General features: G+C 40.5%; 1 protein-coding gene across 1 annotated transcript in view; it reads left to right on the plus strand.

The window, feature by feature from the left end:
- Positions 1 to 746: 746 nt before the first annotated feature.
- EXO1 (exonuclease 1) overlaps positions 747 to 23,564 on the plus strand; it is a 37,871-nt gene continuing 15,053 nt past the window's right edge. Inside the window, exons 1-10 of the mRNA XM_047077080.1 lie at positions 747 to 1,152; positions 3,084 to 3,257; positions 4,121 to 4,240; positions 6,978 to 7,101; positions 8,317 to 8,454; positions 9,387 to 9,599; positions 11,429 to 11,616; positions 12,194 to 12,290; positions 17,578 to 17,803; positions 22,220 to 22,460. Of these exons, the coding sequence (XP_046933036.1) occupies positions 3,097 to 3,257; positions 4,121 to 4,240; positions 6,978 to 7,101; positions 8,317 to 8,454; positions 9,387 to 9,599; positions 11,429 to 11,616; positions 12,194 to 12,290; positions 17,578 to 17,803; positions 22,220 to 22,460 (1,508 nt within the window). The 5' untranslated portion in view covers positions 747 to 1,152; positions 3,084 to 3,096. The remainder of the gene's footprint in view (positions 1,153 to 3,083; positions 3,258 to 4,120; positions 4,241 to 6,977; positions 7,102 to 8,316; positions 8,455 to 9,386; positions 9,600 to 11,428; positions 11,617 to 12,193; positions 12,291 to 17,577; positions 17,804 to 22,219; positions 22,461 to 23,564) is intronic.

The following is a 23,564-nucleotide window of genomic DNA, read 5'->3' on the forward strand; positions in this document are numbered from 1 at the left end:
GAAAATTACCAACTTCCGGGGACTGTTTCCCGTGGGTCAGCTGCTCCAGCTCCACCCGCGCCATCGGAAGGCAGCACAGTATGCAGGCGGGAGGCGGCGGCCGGGGTCGCGGAGTCGCGGGGTCGCGGGGACTCAGGGTCGGGGCCGCCATCGCTTCCACGAGGAGCGAGGCTCACGTCCCGGAAGTAGAGGCCAAGAGAAGCGGCGCCGGCGTCGCGGAGGGGCGTTCTGGCGTCACTTCCGCTGGGGCGGGGCCTCGGGCTCTCCCGCGCAAATTGAAAAGTCTTAGGTGCCCGGCTGCCACCCGGCCCTCTGTGATCCGAGCCGCCTGCCTCGGGCGAGCTGGCCCAGGGTGAGTTGGGCGCGTCGGGGGTGGGTTTCGGAGCCCCTTCACGGCTCCCTTGGGGCGGACGGGGAGAGCCCTGCCCGGAGAGGGAGCAGAGCGGGCTACGCGTGGGCCCTGGGTGGCGTCCTCTCGGGACTCCTGTCTTCCAGCACGGGGGGGATGGGTCCGGCGAGGTCTTCCCGGCCCGGCCGCAGAGTCCCGAGTGCATATCGCGGTGCGGGCCGGCCCGGGGCTGCCCTTCGGGAGGGCAGGGAGGGTCCGCGGGCGCAGGCTCCTGCGTGCGGGACTCCTGCAGGGCTGCCGCCGACCTAGCAGTCTCCCCCGGCGTTTAAATATGGAAAGTGAACTGTCTTCTTGATGTCGTGCAGGCGAAAGGAAGCGTGTTCTCTGGAATGGGCTTGCGGGCCGCTTGTGCACAGCCTGTGAACAGGAGTGGGGCGGCGAGGTCGCCGGTGTTGTAGCTGGCGTGCCGCTGGCGGGCGCCCTGAGATGATGCCTGCGCAGCGGCCCCCGGCCATTCCCACCACGCTCCAGAGGAAACGTTTATGCGAGCGTATTTACCCAGCTTAGAAGAGGCATCAGCTTCACAGAATGTGTGTTACGTCAGTTTTCCTCAAAGTGGAAGAAAACTCTTTTTAGAGGCATTGTCTGAGAGGTGGGAGGCTGATTGTTTTTCTCAAACTGCGGCTTGAGGAGCACCAGCAGCCAGATTACCTGGATTTAAACGTCGGAATCCCCCCACCTGGCTCCGCAGCTGGTGAATGCGCTGCTGAACTAGAGCATCCGAGTTTTGATAGAGCATCAAGGTGAGGCTGACTTGCCACCCTGTGCTTTCTTCCTTTCCTTCCAAACGTAGTTTGGTGGGAGAGGTTGATGTTAGGAAACACCAGGCAGCTGTTCAGCCTCCTTGCTTTCAATTTTTCTCATGAGGAGTCGGAGTGGGGGGGTGGGTAGGCCGGCTGACCCTTGAGCAACAGGGGATTGAACTGTGAGGGTCCACGACAAACATTTTTTTCGATACAGTACAGTACTGGTGAAGTTCCTGGGTGACGGTGTGGTGGTCCAGAGCTGATGGCCAAGAAGGAATTCTTGAAGAAGTCTTTGGTACAAAAAGATGATTTTATTGAAGCACAGGGACAGGACCCATGGGCAGGAAGAGCTGCACTGGGGTAACTTTGGGGGTAACTGATTATATCCCCTCAGGTTGGGAGAGGGTTAAGGATAGGGTAGGTCTCTAAGGAATTTTGGAAGCAAGGTTACCAGGACCTTGAGCTGCTGTTAGGAAAATGCCATTAATTACTGCAGTAATACCTGGGATTAGTAAAACCTGGGACCCTTCAGATGCATGTCAGGGGAGGTCATAAGCTTGGAGTATGATTGCCAGCATATATCTTGGGGGAGTTGAGATGAAGGACGTTTCCCAAGGAATTTTTATGCTAAAGTAAACTGACAGTGGCCTCCAGGTTGGGATAATGTTAAGCTAAGATTGCACCTTTTGCCCCTAGGAAAGATTACCTTTTGTCATCATCAAGGCAGCTGAGTTCCTTTACTGTTTCAAGGACTTGTCGATGGTCTGTAAGCAGTAAGGGGATTTAATTTTTCATTTGCCTTAGTTTCCCACATCACCATGGCAAGCACTTACACCCCTTTCCTTTGTTCTTGGGTAGCCAGGAGGTCTGAGGAATATCACACATATTCCACCTGGCGGGGGTGGGGCGGGTGCTAATAGCCTGTACTTAGCCCTCCGCTTGCCCCACACTCCCTCGTCAGTACTGTAAGTGTGGCTTCTGGTTTTCTTAACATTTTCGTCTCTCTAGCTTACTATAAGAATACAGTATATAACACATGTAACATATGAAATATATGTTAACTGACTTTATGTTATTGGTGAGGCTTTAAGTTTGGGGGGAGTCAAAAGGCATATGTGGATTTTTGACTGGGTAGGGGTGGGTGCAAATAATCCCCCTCCTTGTCCAGAATTTCTGTATAGAAGGGACTTAGGGGCTTCTTTCTGGGCGGGACGGGGTAGGAAGTGAAAGAAGCATTCGTCTGAAATCAGTATTTTGCACAGCAAGCACACTTTCACATTTCTTTGGAGTAACTTTCAGAGAGTCTGATGGAGTTGTCGCTGGGCACCATTGCTGCTTATTAACGGAATGTTGGTTGCTTGGAATAAGACATTCTGATGGCAGTGAATTTAAGTCCTAAAAATGTACCAATTTACTTCTGTAATTCTGTTTATTTTCTCAGTTGAAATGTCTACTTTCCTTCCGTTTGGAGTTTCCACTCCTACGCTGATGTGCATGCTGGCTCTTAACATGCTTGTGTAGAGGCAGTGTGATGCCTTAGCATGCATGGTTTTGTGGCTTTTAGCAATGCCTTTTTGGAGAGAGAGCGAGAGAGACTCATGCTCTTTTAGCACTTTCTGTGTGCCTAGTAGTGTGTTAACAGCTTGAAACATACATGATGATTCCAAGTGAGAAAGCACTTTGGAAAGAATAAATGTTAAGGAACTATCAAGTGACATTAGAGTTAGTGTTAGCAATTAGCGAAAGTATTCTAGATTATGGAAATTGTTGGCAGGGAGGAGCCCAATTGAGTATTAAAGAGGTGATTCTCAAATAAGCAATAACAGTCGCTATATCAATTTCTGATCTCTTATTTTTCTAAACCTTTTGGATAAATATGTTTTGCTTTAAATATTGCTGTTTTCCCTTTCTCCCCTCGTATCATGCAGTTAACTTGGCACAATGGGGATACAAGGATTGCTGCAATTTATCAAAGAAGCTTCTGAACCAATCCACGTGAGGAAGTATAAAGGACAGGTAGTAGCTGTGGATACATATTGCTGGCTTCACAAAGGAGCTATTGCTTGTGCTGAAAAACTAGCCAAAGGTGAACCTACTGATAAGTAAGTCTGCACCTTGTATTAACTCTTTGCCAGTTAAGACTGAGACTTACATTAAATATCCTTTTGTTTATAAATGAGGGAAGTTGTGATGTAGCTCTTTTTGTCCAGTTAATTGCTTTGCCAGAATAGAGCACTAAATGCAATACCTGATCCTTGTTTGGATCCTGGACCGTTGCAGGGTAGGATGTAGCAATGCTGTGCTGCAGCCAACTCATCCAAGTTCACAGTGCACCACCGTCTTCTCCCAGTTCAGCATTCCGTGACCCCGCATTGGTAGTTTACCCACCGTTGTAATACATTCGTGTCAGGGAAATGGACAGATGCTACTGAACAGGCACCTCCTCTCGCCAAACCGGTTGTTAAATCTTCACCAGAACACACTGGTTATAAGAGCTGTTGAGACAGTTGGACAAAGTTTAGTACAGACTGTATGTGAGATGATATTTTGTTGCTGTTAAATTTCTTGGGTGTGATAGTGGTATAGTTGGAGGGATCAGGTATTTATTGTACTATTCTTTCAACTTTTCAGTAGATTTGAAATTTTTCAAAGCAAAAAAAAAAATGGAAGAAAGGCAAGATTTGGAACCACAAAATATCAGAACTGGAAGGGATGTCAAAGCCTTTTAATCTATAGATGAGAATGTCAATAACTCATCAGCTGTCCCATAGCCCGTTAGGATCCAAGACAGGATTTGAACCCTGAAGCCTAAATTAGAGTTTCCATGTCCTGTGAAAACATTTTGCTTTAAAAAAAGAAAAGAAAGAAAAAAACTTCCCTGTTCATAATCCATCTCCTCTTGTTTTAAAGAGTATTACCTTATAATATGCAATGCACCTAAAATTTTTTTTCTTTATTTTCATAGGTATGTAGGATTTTGTATGAAATTTGTAAATATGTTACTCTCTCATGGGATCAAGCCTATTCTTGTATTTGATGGATGTACTTTACCTTCTAAAAAGGAAGTGGAAAAGTCTCGAAGAGAGTAAGCTGATTCTCTATTCACTCTAATTGCGTTAAGGTCTGATGCTATAGTCTATACCAATTTTCTTGAATTTTAATTTATTGAGGCTTGCTTCATAGTCTAGTACTTCAACAAATTTCTTGAAATGTTTCATGTGTGCTAGAAAGGAATATGTATTTTCAGTTATTAAGAGGAAGATTGGTTGTCTGTCCAGTAAGTCAAGCTTATTGATTATGGTGCTCAAATCTATCTTTGCTGTTTTGTTTGGTTTTGGTCGTGGGGGGGTGGGGGTAGTGGAATTGTCAATTACCTTATAGTTCTGATCATTTTTGTTTTATTTTGAAGCTATTTTATTGGTTGCATTCAAGTTTAGAATTAGTTACATTCTTGTGGTAACTGTTTTACTAGTGACTCTTAGTCCCTAGTTTTGCTTTTTTCTTCTAAAGTCTTCTGTCCGATTATAACCGTAGCCATAACTTTTCCTTCTATGTTCCCACTGTCATTTTTTGTTGGTTTACCTACAGCTTACTACCTCATTGGTTTTAAGGTTTGTCTCTTACAAAGAACACATTACTATGTTTTGTTTTTGTTTTGTTATCCATTCTGTCAATCTTTGCCATTTTTTGAAAAAAAAATTTTTTTTAAGTTTACTTATTTATTTTGAGGGAGACAGAGTATGAGCAGGGAAGGGGCAGAGAGAGAGAATTCCAAGCAGGCTCCACGCTGCCAGCACAGAGCCAAATGGCAGGGCTCAAACTCCTGAAACTGTGACATCATGACCTGAGCTGAAACCATGAGTCAGACTACTCAACCGGCTAAGCCACCTAAGTGCCCCTGAAAATCTTTTAAATGGAGAGTTTATTCTTTTCACACTGACCATTAATTACTAATATATTTTAATACATTGTTTCTCTTACTTGGTATTTTATATTTGTCCATCTCTCTCTTTTTTTGGGGGGGCGGGGAGGTTAACCCCTACCTTGCTTGACTTCTGGATTGTTTTTTCTACCTTTATTGTCTCTTGTTTCTACTTGAAAAGTAATGTCTTCTATTTCCCTTAATAGTTAACCCAGATATTTTATCATTCGTGTTTAACTTCACAGATTCTAGTAAGTTTCTAACAACAGGCCTCAGAAAGAACTTCTGTATTTAATAAAGCAGGTATCCTCCCCATATTCATCTGCTTTCATTGTCCCTCCCCCCACAGCCCCCTCCCATCTGTGTTTCTAGGTCCCAGAGTCCTTGTGTTGTATAGGAAAGACCCCTGGGCTTAGTTGTCAGAGCTAGTGTGAATCACACCCAGACAGAAGTAAGCCTCGCTGAGGGAGCCATCTGTTAGGGTGCTGCTGTCCTGGCTGTGCTCTCTCTCGGCCTAGATAGGTTAGAGAGTTTTTCAGACCTAGGTTTTGGAACCTAGCTGTACTTGAAGGGCTCTGATTCACATACAGAGTCAGATCAGTTTCACGCTGGAAGGTTCTGATTCTTAAAGCCAGAACTTTATAAAGACTGTTTATAAAGGAATAACTGAAACTGTGCGAGCCCACATTCTATTACAAATAATGTACAGTTTACCAAATATACTCTCAATAAAAGTTAGTTCATTCTGGGTTAGTTCTGAAAGGATTGGTGACAGACCTAAACCAGAGCGGCTGAGAGACTAGTCCAAACCGCATCCTACCCGGGTGTCGCCCACCGGGTCTTAATTCTAATTGCAGATACTTACTAATTTTCTCTTGCTAAGCTCAAGAATGGCTAAAAACATGTCTCAGCTGCCTGTCTCTGTCCTGCATATTCTTTTTGTCTTTGTAAGATCAGCTTTTTCTGTGCCACTGTAGCAGTGGGAGGAGGCACTTAAAATCCTTTCCTGCAAGTCTCTTCCTCCATGAGCCCAGTCTGTGGAACTAGGGAATTTGTATATGTATGCGCACATTTACTTAAAGATAAAAACCTCATAAGTTCAGGCTGATTCTTCCAAGTCAAACTCAGGACTCAGGGTTTTTACCTCTTCTGCAGTATATCTTCACCTCCTTTCTTCATACCTAGAATCCTTATTTTCAAGGGTAAAGGGATGACGAAGTTGGAGTATCTTATAATTACTCCTTTGTTCTATCCCAAAATAAATGCACGTATTTTATTATACTCAAGAATAGATTCAGAATAAAATACTGATACCCCTACCAATATGATTATTGAAAACGGTTAAAATTTCTTTCTCCTTTTGCATATGCTTTCTTCCCATTTAAAAATAGTGGTTCCATATTGTTAGAACGTGTGTCATCACTGTCTCCCTGTTTAACCTGTATTTAGTATTCTACAAATTACCACATACTTGATTATTATTGACAGTTTTTATGCAGATGTTATTTTGGTTTTTCTGAAATTTGTTGTCTAGTAGATTCCACAGAAAAGCTCAGAAACAGTATTTCTCAAGTTCTTTATATGTCCATAAAGGTGCACCCTTTATACTTAAAAGTTTTGATGGTATAAAACCCTTGACTCATATTTTCTTAAGTGTCTTAATTACTGCATTTTCCCTTGACATAAAGCGTGATGTAAAAAAGTCTGAGGATACGCTTGTGTGTGCGTACGTGATAAATCACCTGTGTTCTTTTTGACTCGAACCCCAAAAGATCCAGATTAATGTTCTCAAGCACCTGGTACACACTGTCCAATGAGTCAAAGTTTATTTTTTTTCCCCTAGGAAAATTTCTTGAATTTCTTGAAGTCAGCCTCTTAATATTTTTTTTTCCCCTTGCAGAAGACGACAAGCCAATCTTCTTAAGGGAAAGCAGCTTCTTCGTGAGGGGAAGGTTTCAGAAGCCAGAGAATGTTTTACCCGTTCCATCAATATCACACATGTGATGGCCCACAAAGTCATTAAAGTAAGCCCAATAGGAAATGAAGCCAAAGAGAACAAATGGCCAACTTCATCGAAGCTAGTTATGAGTTGTATATTGATGGGAGAGCAAGAAAATGAAGGGAGGGAAATTACTCTCGGTCTAACCTCAAGGAAGTGGCAGGTCTCAGGAAGAGGAAGCAGGATCTTTTGACAGAGAAGAGTCCAACAGTCTCCAGGGGGAGAAATCCTAAGGACTAAGAGACACTCTCCCTTTTTAGATAAGTGACTTAGATGAGCTCCATGGGCACCTTGTTCCGTAGAGACGGAAGTGTTAATTCCTGGGGCATCAGTCTCACCCCACTGCCCTGTAGTCTTCAACATGTGTAACCTTCACTTCTGTAGGCCGTCAGGTCTGTAGAACCAGCCTCACTGACTCCGGAACTCTCCGACCCTAGTCTTCCTCAGTCAGCTTCTGCTTCAAAGCCTCTTACAACCATAGACCTACTTCAGTGGCCCAAAGTCCCAGCCCTCGCTTACCCTCCTTCAGGCCTCTGTTCAAACTGCTTGGTAAACAAATAGGAAAATAAATATAGTGATTAAATTCTGTAGTTTTATCAAAACAGTGTCAGGTAGACTTCTGTAGTGTGAAAAAATATATTTTCATAGGGAAAATACATCCAGAGCTCCAAACACATGTCTTGTATGCTTTTGGAGCATAGCCATTCTGAAGATGCAAGCTTTCTACAACTTGAAATAAAGTTTTCTGGCTTCTATTTTTTTTTCTCCCTCTGAATGTACAGCTATTTTCTCCAAATTTATAAAGTGATTTTTTTTTAAATTTTTTTTTTCAACGTTTATTTATTTTTGGGACAGAGAGAGACCGAGCATGAACGGGGGAGGGGCAGAGAGAGAGGGAGACACAGAATCGGAAACAGGCTCCAAGCCATCAGCCCAGAGCCCGACGCGGGGCTCGAACTCACGGACCGCGAGATCGTGACCTGGCTGAAGTCGGACGCTTAACCGACTGCGCCACCCAGGCGCCCCTATAAAGTGATTTTTTAAAAAAGAATTTTTTAAATTCTTTGTGGCTATATGATTAGTTCAATATTTGCTAGGACTAAAAGTAGAAACACTTCAAAGGACATGATTTCTGAAAACAATTATCAGCATGTGCTTGTTGAGGCTGGTAGTAAAACAGGAAATTGTTCAGTGGTCTCCAGATGCCATCCTGGAGATTGACCATGATCCTCTCCGGCAGGCTGCCCGGTCCCAGGGAGTGGATTGTCTCGTGGCTCCATACGAAGCAGACGCGCAGCTGGCCTATCTTAACAAAGCTGGTATTGTACAAGCCATAATCACAGAGGACTCTGATCTCCTCGCTTTTGGCTGTAGAAAGGTACTTTACTACTACATTACTGTTTTCTGTGCAGTTGGCAATGGTGTAAATCAAGGCACTAAGGTTTTTCTTTTCCAGGAATCATCACTTTATTTTATTTAATACCTGCAGTTAATATCTACTTTACAATGTTAATAATTATTTTATTTAAAATGCAGGGTTTTGCTGCTTGACATTTGTGTAATCTGGACACTTTTTCAGAGTAGGCTCTTACGGTTAAAAGGTTTTGTTTTATCCGAATTCTTCAGTAGAGTATAGACTTGCTATTCTTATTTTTGGTAACAATTTATATGCTTTATTTTTTTTCAACTAGGTGAGGTAAATAACTTACCTAACAGGATGTTTTGCAGTTACTTAGAATTATGTATAAAACTGTTTAATGGAAAATTTTATCATGACATAGTAAGGGAGGATTAAGATACAAAACTGTAAGATCTCATTTTTGTTACTGCCAATGTTATTCATATTATCTATATATTTTATAGATGACTAGAAGGATCTGTTGAAGGGTTAATGTTGGGTAACAGTGACAAATGAGAGGTGTCAGGCAACTTTGGTTTCCTTCTTCCTGAATTTCCCTGTTTTCCAAATTCTCTACAATGAACATGTATTACTCTAAGAGAAAGGATTTCTGTATGGATTGTTATTTGATCGCCATGACAACTCTGAATGTCAGTAGGGGGTAAGAGACACTCTTTCTACCAGAGTCAGGGCAAGGGAGTCCTGGTGCAGGACCCTATCTAGACATAGTGTATGTTCCAGTTTAATTTATTTTCAAATTGCACAGTGATTACCTGGCCTATCTCTCTTCTCAATGTGATGCTAAATAACAAGAAAGAATTCTTAGGAATATTACAATGGGTTAGATCACGAAACATTAAAATGACCCTTACAGGTACTTAGGTATTTAACAATTTCCCTTCCCTTTGAAGGTGATTTTAAAAATGGACCAGTTTGGAAATGGACTAGAAATTGACCAGGCTCGGCTGGGAATGTGCAGGCAGCTTGGGGACGTGTTCACCGAGGAGAAGTTCCGGTATATGTGCATACTTTCAGGCTGTGACTACCTCTCCTCACTGCGTGGGATCGGGTTAGCAAAGGCCTGCAAAGTGCTGAGACTAGCCAATAATCCGGATATTGTAAAGGTGGGAGTGATTCACCAAGTGCCATATTCAGTTTCCAAACCATTTCTTCCATCATAGATACACCCCTCAGAATATGAATTTTAACTATTCTATCCTGTCAACAGCCCATGTTATGTCATTGAAAGGAAAAAATGACTAAAACACTAGAATTTTGTTTTTGGCAACTGATGGACCTGTTTTAAGCAATTGACAATTTTTTTTTTTTTTAATTTTTTTTTTCAATGTTTATTTATTTTTGGGACAGAGAGAGACAGAGTATGAACGGGGAGGGGCAGAGAGAGAGGGAGACACAGAATCGGAAACAGGCTCCAGGCTCTGAGCCATCAGCCCAGAGCCCGACGCGGGGCTCGAACTCACGGACCGCGAGATCGTGACCTGGCTGAAGTCAGACGCTTAACCGACTGCGCCACCCAGGCGCCCCAAGCAATTGACAAATTTTTTAAATGAAGACTTATATAAAGAGACTTAAGGGTAAAGTGTTCTAGATAAAATTAATGTTAAAATTATCTTTCAGTTTCTGTCCTATTGTCTGTTGTAAGTGGTTCTCAAACTTTTTGGTCTCAGGATCCACTTACGCTCTTTTTTTTGTTTGTTTTTTTTAATTTTTTTAAGTTTATTTATTTATTTTGACAGAAAACAGAGCACACAAGCAGGGGAGAAGCAGAAAGAGAAAATCCCCAAGACTTTGCATGCTAGCAGCACAGAGCCTGATGTGAGGCTCGAACTCACAAACTGAGATCATGACCTGAGCCAAAGTCAAGAGCTGACACTCAACTGATTGAGCCACCCAGGCGCCCCACCACTTACACTCTTAAAAGCTCTTCGTGGCAATAATTTTTGTTTAATGGGTTATAGCTATTGATATTTACTGAATGAAATTCAAACAAAACTAAAATGTTTATTAATTTAAAATTAACAATAATAAATTCATGGGGCACCTGGGAGGCTCAGTCAGTTAAGTGTCCAAGTCTTAATTGCAGCTCAGGTCATGATCTCATGGTTCGTAAGATCAAGCCCCACATCGGGCTCTGTGCTGACAGTGCAAAAGCCTCTTTGGGATTCTCGCTCTTGCTCTCACTCTCAACATATATAGCATATTCTAAAGAAAAATAGCCGTGTCTTCTAAAAACATGAAAATGACAGGAATTGCACATTTATGTAAATCTCTAACATGGCTTGATAGGACACAGCTGAGTTCTCACATCTACATCCTCATACAATCTGATGCAATATCATGTGCAGGGTATCCTCTGGAAAACTGAGACTCCTACATCACCACTCTGTCATTTCCCAGATAGCTTTACCTTAAAAAATAAGTATATGTTAAGCTAATTTCCGCCACCCGCCTTGGGCAGTTCTCATCAGGAGTTGGCAGTAGAGCTGGGAATGGAGCCGTGGGCACTAACTGGCCTGTGACTCCCGGGCCACTGATTCTCACTCTCTGGCTCTTCACCTGTGAGTGTGATGCGGTGGTGACTCCATTTTTAATTCTCAGGTTTTGTGTGTTGTTTTGCTTTTTTAGATAAAAGGGACTTTGAGGGTGAAGAATGTGTCTTGACATCACACATGGGAATATAAACTTGACGTTGTAACTGAATTGTTCATTCTTTGGGTTAATAGAAAAATCAAAGAAGATACTGTCATAGAGACAGTTTTTAGTACTGCAACATGGTTGTGTTTGCTAGTAGAGGTTTTTAATGTAGATAAAATTAGTTGATTTTCTGTCTTGCCTCAGCCTCCTGTAATGTGAACCAGTTGGTCTTGGAGATGATACATTCCCTATTCTGTATTTGTAGATAACCAGTAAATATTTTTACATCCATTATTAGGTCATCAAGAAAATTGGACACTATCTTAAGATGAATATAACGGTACCGGAAGATTACATCAAAGGATTTATTCGGGCCAACAATACCTTTCTTTATCAGCTAGTTTTTGATCCCATCAAAAGGAAACTCATCCCTCTGAATGCATATGAAGACGACATTGATCCTGAAACACTGAGCTACGCTGGGCAGTATCCTTTCTGAACCAGAGTAGTAGAATTTTGTATTTCTTTCTTATTTTTATGGAGATATTTTTAGTGAAACATTCAGTAAAAAGCCTGTAAATTGTTTTCTGCTTTCTTTTTTATAGTGAAGCCTATCTTTTGTTAATTTTAAATACCATGCTGGTGAAAATTTAGAGCAGCTTTTTGTTTATAACTCGCTAATTACTTGGGTTGACTTGACAGAAACATGTACCGAGTCAGTCACTTAAGGTACCCACGGCAGGGGTGGCATTTCTCGGCAAACAAGCTCGATTTATTAGGAGGGCCATCCTGGGCACGTGTGCACGCCGTGTGCCCTGCTCCTAACCCGGGCTACATACACTCAGTGTGGTTCAGAGCCCTGGGTCACGTATGTGATCTACTAGTGACCAGTAGACACTAGTGAACGACACCTGTGGTTTCAGGAATGCTGAAGGTAGAAAGTCAGGATCTGCTGGAGCCCTAAACCTGAGCATTTTCTGCAACAATAGGAAACACTTTTCTGTCGTAGTTACATTCATTTGGTTGTTAATGAAAGCATTTTTCCTTAATCTTACCAACCTAGGTATTTTGATGATTCCATAGCTCTTCAAATAGCACTTGGAAATAAAGATATAAATACTTTTGAACAGATCGATAGCTACAATCCAGACATTGCTACGGTAACGTCTTAATGAGTTTTTTTTTTAAGTGACTTCACTTTTAGAGAGCATGTTTTAGTTATGTCTTAGGAACCGTGACTAAAGGCACATCTTCATGTAATAAACATCTTCTAAGGATTGCTGTATCCCAGCTGTTTGCACAGCGTGGGTTTAAAACAACTTGATGCTAGAGAAATTGTCTGTCTTAGAACATAGGTAGATTGGTTAATTTCCTTAAGTTAAAAAGCAACCACATGATACATTACCAGACCTTTAGATGTGAACATTTCTTTTGTGTCTACAGGCCTCTTCTCATCCCACCCCATTCGCCTCCGGCCTTTGGCATTTTGAAGATTCAAACCTAGCAATGCTACCATTGGAAGGAAAAGCTGGTTTTTTTGCTCGTTGAGCAAATATTGAGTGCCTCTGAGCTCTGTCCTTGAGCCCCTCCATGTTTTTTTTCTACTTTTTCCCAGTTGTGTATATCCCTTCTGACAACGCCCCCCCCCCAACCATTCTCTCCTTTCTCTGACTGTTCTCTTTTCTGTTCATATCTATTCCTAAAATAAGTTCAGATGGCTTTACTTACTCATGCAGAAACCTCGCACATCTTTAACCCTATCTCCAGTCTAGTACCGGCCACGTAATTCTGAATGTTTCTTGGATTTCTACGTAAATGTTTTCCTAGAACCTTAAATCCATCCACAGTCAAGAACAAACTCTTTGGGGCGCCTGCATGACTAGTCAGTTAAGCGTCCGACTTTGACTCAGGTCATGATCTTGTGGCTTGTGAGTTTGAGCCCTGCGTTGGACTCTGTGCTTATATCTCAGAACCTGGAGCCTGCTTCAGATTCTGTGTCTCCCTCTCTGCCCGTCCTCTACTCACGCTCTCTCTCTCAAAAATAAACACGAAAAAAATTTAAAAAAAAAACCTCTTCATTCCTTATCAGCTTTCCTTAATAACATTTCTCCTTCTTCTTTTTTAGCACTTTTCACTACATAAATTACATCTCAATAGTTTACTTTGTGAGTCTTCCCAGCAGAGTACAATTTTCATAAAGGCAGGACATTAAGAACTTCACTGCTATATTATTTTTACCATGTTTATCTATGGAAGGAATGAGTATCAGCTACATGATCTCTTTCATTCTCAGACTAGAACACTTGGAAATAAACTTTGGCTTCTCTTTCATTGCTAAGTCCTTTTGCTTTTAAGTTGTCCTCCTGAAGGATAGTTTCTTCTTTCACAAAGCTTCTGGTCTAATCCAGGTCTTCCCACCCTTGCTCACTAATTCATTTCCTGACTTAGCATTATTAAGCACTGTAATTAGCATAGGTTAGCTAGTGTTCTGGAATATAAACAAAAATAAAATATAATTCTTCCTCTCAGGTGCTCATTCCTTAGGGGAGGGAGATGTGGTTATATCGATAGAAATAAGGTAAGTTCTCTAGTAGAGATGTATTCTAGGCTCCGTGAAAAAAAATAAAAAGACCATGCATCTAACTCCACTGGAGAGAATTCCTCATAATAATAGTAGCAAACATTTATGGAGCATTACTATGTTCTAAATGCTATTCTAATAACCTTACACATAGTAACTCATTTACTCTTCAACAAGCCTGTGAGGTCAATATTATTATTCCCATTTTACAAATGAAGAAACAACAAGAGGGAGGTTAGGGAACTTGCCCAGATCACACATTTAAATAATTGGGGAGTTACGATCCCAGGCCAAGCTTTCTGCTGTCTCCTTGTGGAAAAACATGTGTCCTGGGTTTGCAAATGTCAGTGGGAATTTTCAAGATGATGAGTGACTCCAGGTTGAAACATGGGCGGAAGAGGGTAGTAAGCAGTTCATTATGGATGGCCCAAGAATGTCCTAGTGTTCCATGTGAAGGAAGCAGAGGGCCTTGAGAAAGAAAAAGAGGTGAGCCTGGAGAAGGTGGCCGCTGATAAACTGGCGACCAGTTGAGCGTTGAAAAGAAATCATTACTGTCAGCTGAAATAAACCAAGCCTACCGAGAGGACACAAATCCCTAATGATACTAGGAAAGAACCTTATGTTGATCATCTCAAATCATGTAAACCTTCTTTGTTTTCTTAGAACCTCTCTATTAATTAGATGTTATTTCTTAGTCCTCTAGTTTTTCTTATTCATGTCTTTGTCCTTTGTTTTTTTCTGGGAAACGTTTGTCTTCCAACTTTGTACTATCCAGTGTAGTAGCCAGTGGCCACATGTGGCCTATTAAATTAAAGATTCTGTTTCACGGATCTTTCTCTGAGAACACCAATTATAATTTCTTGCACATTTTCTGCTGTTGTCTGCATTTTCTACTCTGAATTGTTTTTGTTTTTTTTTTTTTTTTCTACTTGTTTTGGCCTTTTCTCTTTTTTTTTTATTTTTTATTTATTTTTTTTTTAATTTTTTTTTTTTTCAACGTTTATTTATTTTTGGGACAGAGAGAGAGACAGAGCATGAACGGGGGAGGGCCAGAGAGAGAGGGAGACACAGAATGGGAAACAGGCTCCAGGCTCTGAGCCATCAGCCCAGAGCCCGACGCGGGGCTCGAACTCACGGACCGCGAGATCGTGACCTGGCTGAAGTCGGACGCTTAACCGACTGCGCCACCCAGGCGCCCCGGCCCTTCCTCTTTCATAGCGGAGACTTTTCTTCAAACATCTGAAGCTTCTTGTCTATTTGTTCCTATTTGAGAGAGGCACTGAGAAGCTCGAGAAGATTTGTGTGAACGAGTGGGGCCTACAGTTTTGGGCTTTACCCTTGGGTGATCTGGTTGCCAACAAGCTGGCTTGATTTTGTGAAGTCCCAAATGTCAGCATGTTTTCTCTGCAGAGTTCCATTTTTCCAAAAAGGGATCCTACAATTTCTACTTGCACGTGGAAATGTGGCAGTTTGCTTTTTTTTTTTTTTTAATGTCTAATTTTGAGAACGAGAGACAGAGCATGAGCGGAGGAAGGGCAGAGAGAGAGGGAGACAGAATCCGAAGCAGGCTCCAAGCTGTCAGCACAACCCAACGCGGGGCTTGAACTCCCGAACTGCGAGATCATGACCTGAGCTGAAGTCAGACGCTTAACCAACTGAGCCACCCAGGTGTCCCTGTGGCAGTTTGCATTTTAAGAGCAGGTTAGGGAAAGTGAGTTGGGGTGAGCCTTTCATTTGATATCTGTCTTTAGATAAATGGATCTTCCCACCTTCTGAAGTGCCTTCTGTTTCTGGGTTTCAACTGAACAGTTGCTCTGGTTCTGAAGGCAGGGAGGTGTGAGTTGACTGGTCAGTTGGAAGATAAAGGACCAAGGGTCAAATAATCCTCCTTTTCTTAGCCCTGCCCCATGTAAAGCCTGTGTGGTAACTGGTGCCTTCAATTCCTGAGCTTTTCTCATGTGTGTGCAGGTGAAGTGGACTTCTCTTTGGTATTTTCTGCAGACACTTGGGCTTGATCTCTCTTCTGCTGAGTTCTTAAAATTCCTCTGTCTATACTCTGTTTGATCGACACAGATATCTCTTAATTTTACTGCAGATGGAGTTTGTGTTTTGTTCTGGGGGATAATAAAAGAAGGGGACTGAAAAGTGTATACTTTGCTATATTTACATATTTGAATTATTGATATTATAATTTCATCAGGAATGATTCTTAAGTTGTTTCTTTGTCTCAGAAACTCTATAATATTTGGCTGTATCGAATCTATCCAGTCATTAATGAGAGTATTATGGCTCACTAAGATGTCCATCCCTTTATAGAGAAATTTCTGTAGGAATCCTTAACTGTACAAGCGAATTAATCCTTTTTATTTAAAATTTAGTCTTCCCAGTCTGGTTTTCTACTTGCTTGTTGTCTTTTTCAGTAAAACTGTCAATGGGATCTATTGCCATGAGCCATTGCGTTTCCTCATTTATTCCAAATTACCTTCCTTGTTAATTCTCAAAGCGTATCCTGAATAATGTCACCTTGTTTTATTTATTTTTATCCATTCTTTGAGAGCTTAGATTCATTCCAAGTTAGGTGGGATTTTTGTTGACTGGAATTCATGCCCTGAGTACCAACATTTTTTATGCCTTTGTTAATTTTTCCCTTTGCCTCTCTATTAGAGTTTTATTGATATCCTCTTAATATATCCATGATGTCATTGTGAATAACTTATATTAGCATTAAGAATGACTACTTACCAGCACTTACTGTCAGTAAACTCTTTGTCAGAGAAAGTTTTATGCAAGACTCAGTGGAGACCAAAGTAGCTTTCTGTTTCTCCAGATTGTCCACTGAAGATGGTACCAAGTATGGGTCTAATAGAAACTAGAGTTTTATAAATTAGATTGTTTTGGTTTGAATTCAACCATTTTCTAGAGGTAGGATGGTTGATTACTTTAAATACACTGTTTTATGGTTTTAACTGTCAGATGCTTTGTAAAGGGTGTGTGAATGACTATTCAGAGGCTTATTACCAGATGCTTGTTAAACTAATTACTATTTTTTGAAATAATACTGGAATTTTAAAAGTACTTTTTTTTTGGAGCACCTGGGTGGCTCCGTCTGTTAACCATCCAACTCTTGATTTCAGCTCAGGTCATGATCCCAGGGTCTTGGGATCGAGTCCTGCGTCAGGCTCTGCACTGAGCATGGAACCTACTTAAGATTCTCTCTCCCTCTCGCTCCCTGACTCTTGCACACACACCCACATGCTCTTTCTCTGTAAAATAAAAATAAGTAAAATGTTTCTAAAAAATAAATTTAAAAGAAAGTACTTTTTTTCTGGCTACATTTGTTCAAGTGCATTTTCATTTCTTGCACTGTTCATCTTAGGAAGATTCACTTTTTCTTAGAAATGAGCTAACAAGGTCACTTGAGTTTCATTACGAGAAGCAGACCCAGGAATACAAGACACATTTAATGGAAAAGTGTAGTACATCAAAATAGAAAATGTTATTAAAGAACAGATACTTCCTCAGGGTGCCCGGGTGGCTCAGTTGGTTAAGTGTCTGGCTTTGGCTCAGGTCATGATCTCATGGCTCATGGGTTCAAGCCCCACATCGGGCTCTGCTGACAGCTCAGAGTCTGGAGCCTGCTTTGGATTCTGTGTCTCCCTCTTTCTCTGTCCCTCCCCCACTCACACTGTCTCTCTCTCTCTCTCACTCACTCTCTCAAAAATAAATATTAAGAAAAAAAAACAGATATTTCCTCAAAAACTATTCAAAAGAATAAGTTAATTATTTACTTATAATTTATGTTGATAAAGGAAATGATTTGGCTATTTTCCTTCTTCAAGTAACCCTTTTCCTTTTTACTATTTTAGCCTGCCCAATCAAGAAGTCATAGTTGGAATGACAAAACATGCCAGAAGTCCTCTAATGTTAATAGCATTTGGCATAGGAATTATTGCCCTAGACTTGAACTGAATATTGCTTCAGATGCTATAAGATTGAAGGAAAGTCCAAGTACTGTGGGCATTGAACAAGTGATCAGTGTTAAAGGATTAAATCTTCCAAGGAAGTCATCCATTGTGAAAAGACCAAGAAGTGGTATGTATTTTGCTTGTGGTACATATTGTGAAATATTAGTGAGTGTTGATCACATTTAAGAACTCTTTGCCAAACCCAAGGTCAGTAAGATTTTCTCCTTTATTTTATTTTATTTTTTCCTAGAACTTCTATAGTTTTAGTTCTTAGATTTTGGTCTTTGGTCCATTTTGAATTAATTTTTTATATGGTGTGAGGTAAGGATCAAGGTTCACTTTTTGTGTATGTGGCAATCCATTTGTTCTACCACCATTTGTTAAAAGATTGCCCTCTCCCCATGGGATTACCTCGGCACATTTGTTGACAATTAGTTGACCTTAACCATATATTTGTGAGTCTGTTTTAGACTCTATTATTCTGTATCATTGGTCTTTTCCCATCTTCATGCCGGAACATTGTCTTAATTACCATAGCTTTATAGTAAATCTTGGAATTAAGTAAAAGAAGTCCTCTAAGTTTGTTCGTGTTTTGCAAAGTTGTGGCTATTCTCTGATTTTCATATTTCCATACAATTTTTAGAATCAGCTGTCAATTTAATAATAAATAGGGGCACCTGGGTGGCTCAGTCAGTTGAGTATCCGACTTTGGCTCAGGTAAGATCTTGTGGTTCCTGAGTTTGAGCCCTGAGTCAGGCTCTGTGCTGACATCTCAGAGCCTGGAGCCTACCTCAGATTCTGTGTCTCCCTCTCTCTCTCTCTGTCTGCCACCCCCCCAACACACTCAAATAAATAAACATTAAAAAAAGTGTTTTTTAATAAGTAAAGCCTGCTGAGATTTTGGATTAGAATTTGGTTGAATCTATGGATCAGTTTTGGGAAGAATTGACTCCTTAACTATACTGGTTTTTTGTTTGTTTTGTTTTTTAATGTTTATATCTTTGAGAGAGAGACGAGTATGAGCAGGGGAGGGGCATGAGTGGGGGAGGGGTAGAGAGCGAGGGAGACACAGAATCTGAAGCAGGCTCCAGGCTCTGAGCTATCTGCACAAAGCTGGACGCGGGGATCAAACTCACAAACTGCGAGATCATGACCTGAGCCAAACTCAGATGCTCAACCAACTGAGCCACCCAGGCACTCCACTGTTTTGGATTTTCTGATCTGATTAGTGAAGTCTTTCATTTTTCTTCAGCAGTGTGTTGTAATTTTTAGTGTGCGGGTCTTACAGACATATATTGTCAAATTTATCACCATGTTTCAGATTTTTGATGTTATTGCAAACAGTTTTAATTTTGATTTTTAGTTATTCATGCTAGAAATACAGTTGACTCTTGAACAAGGATTTGGACTGTCCAGTTCCACTTATATGTGGATTTTTTTTTTTTTTATAAATACAGTGCAGTAAATGTATTTTCTCTTTATGATTTTCTTAACATTTTCTTCTGTTTAGTTTATTACAATACAACATATAGCATACAAAATATGTGTTAATTAGCTATGTCATCAGTAAGGCTTTTGGTCAAGAGTAGGCCACTAGTAGTTAAGTTTTGAGGGAGTCCAACGTTATACACAGATTTCTGACTCTGGAGGGGGTCAGTGCCCTTAACTCTCATGTTCAAGGGTCAACTGTACAATTGACTTTTGTGCTTTAATCTCCTGTTTGACAACCTTACTAAATTTATATATTGGTTCATAGTGTCTCTTCTGTAGACTCTGCAGGATTGCTGTATCGATGACCATACTGCCTGCGAATAATGGTAGATTAGTCATGCTTCTCCTTTTCCACTCTAGATGCTGTTTGTTTGTTCATTTGTTTTCCCCTCCTTCTTTTATTTCTTTTTCTTGTCTTCTGGAACCTCCAGTACAATGTTGGACAGAAGTACTGAGAGTGGCATACTAAGTATTGGGCAAAGAAAGGTGTTTCACTTTTCTCCTAGAAGCTGTGTAGAAGTAGAAAGGATACTTGCAATCTGTCCCCTCTCTCTTTTCCTCAGATAGCTACATGAATGAATGAAAGTCTAACAACAAAAATAAAACAAGCCCTTTGTAAATTTAGGTATAGATTATTCATCTTTTGTCAAAATGTATTGATTCCTTCTGCACCTAAATCTTTTCCTGATAATATCTCTGGAGCTTTGTTTCCTTTTCTGAAATGGGAACGATGTTGCCTATTCACAAATTTTTGTATATGTTCTATAGGGTAACCTCTAAAAGCCCCTGGTATGTATCAAGTACAATATACATGTTAGTTCCTTCCTTCCCTTTGTTCCCATGAAAATCAGCTATTCATTTTATGTAGGGAGCTTCTTATCTGTAAGTTCTTTATGCTATAACTACCACCTATCACTGGATTTTGTGCCCTGGACACACATCTAAACACAACAACAGAACAGAAAACAGTAAGTTAACCCCTTTAAAAAATGCTTTTGAAGGTTTTTGTTTGAGAGAGAGAGAGAGAGAGAGAGAGAAAGAGCGTGAGCATTGAGTGGGGGAGGGGCAGAAAGAGAGGGAGACACAGAATCTGAAGCAGGCTCCAGGCTCTGAGCTATCAGCATAGACCCTGATGTGGGTCAAACCCATAGAACACAAGATCATGAGCTGAGCCGAAGTCAGACTCTTAACCGACTGAGCCACCCAAGAGCCCCATAAGTTTACCCCTTTTAGTCAGCAGCCTGTCATAGATTTAGAGACAGCCACTGTGACTCTCCTAAATTTCTTTCTCAAGCTGTTTCTTACCTACCATGTTGTGTTTTGGATACAATACAATGTAGTTTTTAATGATTGCGTGACTATTATAGTCAGTGATTGTTGAAATACAGTCTTCTTACCACAGAGCACAGTAAAAATTAAGAATTATGTCACTATTTCAGCCCTTCACCCAGAGACTATGCTTTAATATTACAAAATAAGATAGCATTAGCTTTTATTAACATTCCTGTCATTTTGCTGCATTTACTGTTTATAATCAGAATCCACTGGTTGTTAAACCAGGTACAGTTATATTTTTAAACTCGAATGTGAAGTAAATTATCTGTATCGAGGCAATCTTCCTTATAATCCATTGTTCTGCCTTTATTAAAAAAAAATCTTCGTATTGTCTACTAATATATGGGTATTATCTGTGTCACCTGGAAATTGGAGAAGTATGGCTCCCTGTGTTAAAATGTGTTTGCTTGTGTAACATTTGATGGAATCAGCACAAGTAGAGACACTGAGAGAACGTACACTAGGTTCCAGACCGCCGTTCAGCCTGCAGTCTTTGGGGTTCTTCAATTCGCTGCAATTCCACAAATAGCTAATATACAGTTATTTTGCTCTGCGTTGTCCACCAGGATAATATGAGACACACTGAGGTGTCCTGCTCAATTCAAAATACGCTAAATCCGTGGCATTCCCCCAAATAGCTAGTCTAAAACCTTATCACAAAAGGAAAATGAGGCTAGCCTGGCATGGCTGCTTCTTGGAGAAACCTTGCCGAGGATCCTCAGCGTTTGTGTTTCCTCCTTCCATAAGGGCTCACGATTCTCTGCATCATAGACAAATTTAGGCTTTTGCCAGGAATCAAAATCAAGTTTGTAGACCTGTGGCTTCTTCAAAATCTATAGGTTTTTAAATTTGAGGCATCATCGTCTCTCTAGTGTTTGGTACCTGCAACCATTTTTCTGACCTCATAAAGTAGTGAGTACTTATTCCTACGTGAGTGAGGCTGTTCAGACAGAATTAGTTGGACTGATTTAAAGCACCTTAGCACTGTCTCTGGTGGCCTGGGTCAGGCATCAACCTATTGTATTATTTAGTCTTATGATTTATTCTAATGCCATAGAATACATCTATCACACAGGTTTCTAGGGCCCCATAACTCGGTAATGAGGATCAGAACTGGGGCATAGATTACTTCACAACATGACGGTCACATATACTTCCGAGACTGTAACGTATGGACGGTGTGTAGAAATGGCTGCTGGTTTTATTGGAACATTTTATTTATCTATTTAGTTAGTTAGTTAGTTAGTTAGTTAGTTAAGGCACAAGCAGGAGAGGGGCAGAGAGAGAGGGAGACACAGAATCCAAAGCAGGCTCCAGGCTCTGAGCTGTCTTATTGGAACATTTTAAAAGTCAAACAGTAAATCATATATTGGCATGTAAATTGCCTTAATTTCTTTTTTCATTCAAAATCAAGCCTTTGGTATAATAAGTATATAGCCTTACAGAATTGATCGTATCCTGAAATTTTGGTTTCAGTAATTTCACATAAAATCGTAAAAACAATGGACATTAAATCTTAACTAATTTGTGAACTTGTAAACCACAGCTTAAGGGAATTTCCTTTTTCTTCTAAGTCATTCTTGTATCTCCTTTTGGGATGCACTGTTAAAGAAATAAGACTTCATCCTTAAGACAGTGAGATGTGGGCTGTAACATTAAGGCTGAGTCTGCACACGGCAGGCACAAAGATTTACAGACTGTTTTTGTTTCTGTTTAGAGGAGCTGTCAGAAGACGATCTGTTGAGTCAGTATTCCCTTTCATTCACAAAGAAGACCAAGAAAAGTAACTGTGAAGGTCATAAATCATTGAACTCTGAAATGTTCATGCCTGACCTGGTAGATGGAACTACTGTTAAAAAAAACATAAGCACACCACCTACAAGAAATAAATTTGCAGCATTTTTACAGAGAAAAAATGAAGAAAGTGGTGCGGTTGTGGTTCCAGGGACAAGAAGCAGGTACGGTTTATCTACAGGATGTTGTGTGTCTGTTGTATTATCTACTCTGTTGATATTTATTTCAGCTGTCTTAAATAAGCAGTCCATGGAGTAGGTGTGGGCTTGGCTTAATCCCTTGACCATTTGTATCATGTGTAGCTGTAGTCCTGACGTAAATGCACAGCTGTTGTCATGCGGACGCAAAATAAGAACTGTCGACTTATTATATTTTGCATTAGAAAAATTCTCTTGTTTTGGAGGGTCCCCTGCTTCTTTGTTTCTACTTTTTTTAAGAGCTAAAAACAATTTGGTAGGGTATTTTTATGATTATTTTGAGCATTTATTTTATTTTTTTAATTTACATCCAAGTTAATTGGCATCTAGTACAACAATGATTTCAGGGGTAGATTCCTTAATGTCCCTTACCCATTTGGCCCATCCCCCCCACACACAACCCCTCTCTAATAACCCTCTGTTTATTCTCCATATTTAAGAGTCTTTTATGTTTTGTCCCCTCCCTGTTTTATATTATTTTTGCTTCCCTTCCCTTGTGTTCATCTGTTCTGTGTCTTAAAGTCCTCATATGAGTGAAGTCATATGATATTTGTCTTTCTCTAATTTCACTTAGCATAATACCCTCTAGTTCCATCCATGTAGCTGCAAATAGCAAGGTTTCATTCTTTTTGATTGCCGAGTAATACTCCATTATATATTATATATACCACATCTTCTTTATCCATTCATCCATCAATGGACATTTGGGCTCTTTCCATACTTTGGCTATTGTTGATAGTGCTGCTATAAACATCGGGGTGCATGTGTCCCTTCGAAACAGCACACCTGTATCCCATGGATAAATGCCTAGTAATGCAATTGCATCTCCCTGATGATGAATGATGTAGAGCATTTTTTCATGTGTCGGTTGGCCATCTGGATGTCTTTGGCGAAGTGTCTATTCATGTGTTTTGCCCATTTCTTCACTGGATTATTTGTTTTTTCGGTGTTGAGTTTAATAAGTTCTTTATAGATTTTGGATGCAAGGTATTTTTAGAAGTACATTTAAATACAGATGACTATAGAGCTCTAATATTAATTGAAAACCAATACCACACTAAGCATTGGGTT

Source organism: Lynx rufus, unplaced genomic scaffold (assembly GCF_022079265.1).
Source record: "Lynx rufus isolate CCGP_SWC_20201006 ecotype Redwood Valley unplaced genomic scaffold, mLynRuf1.p SCAF_15, whole genome shotgun sequence".
Lineage (NCBI taxonomy): Eukaryota > Metazoa > Chordata > Mammalia > Carnivora > Felidae > Lynx > Lynx rufus.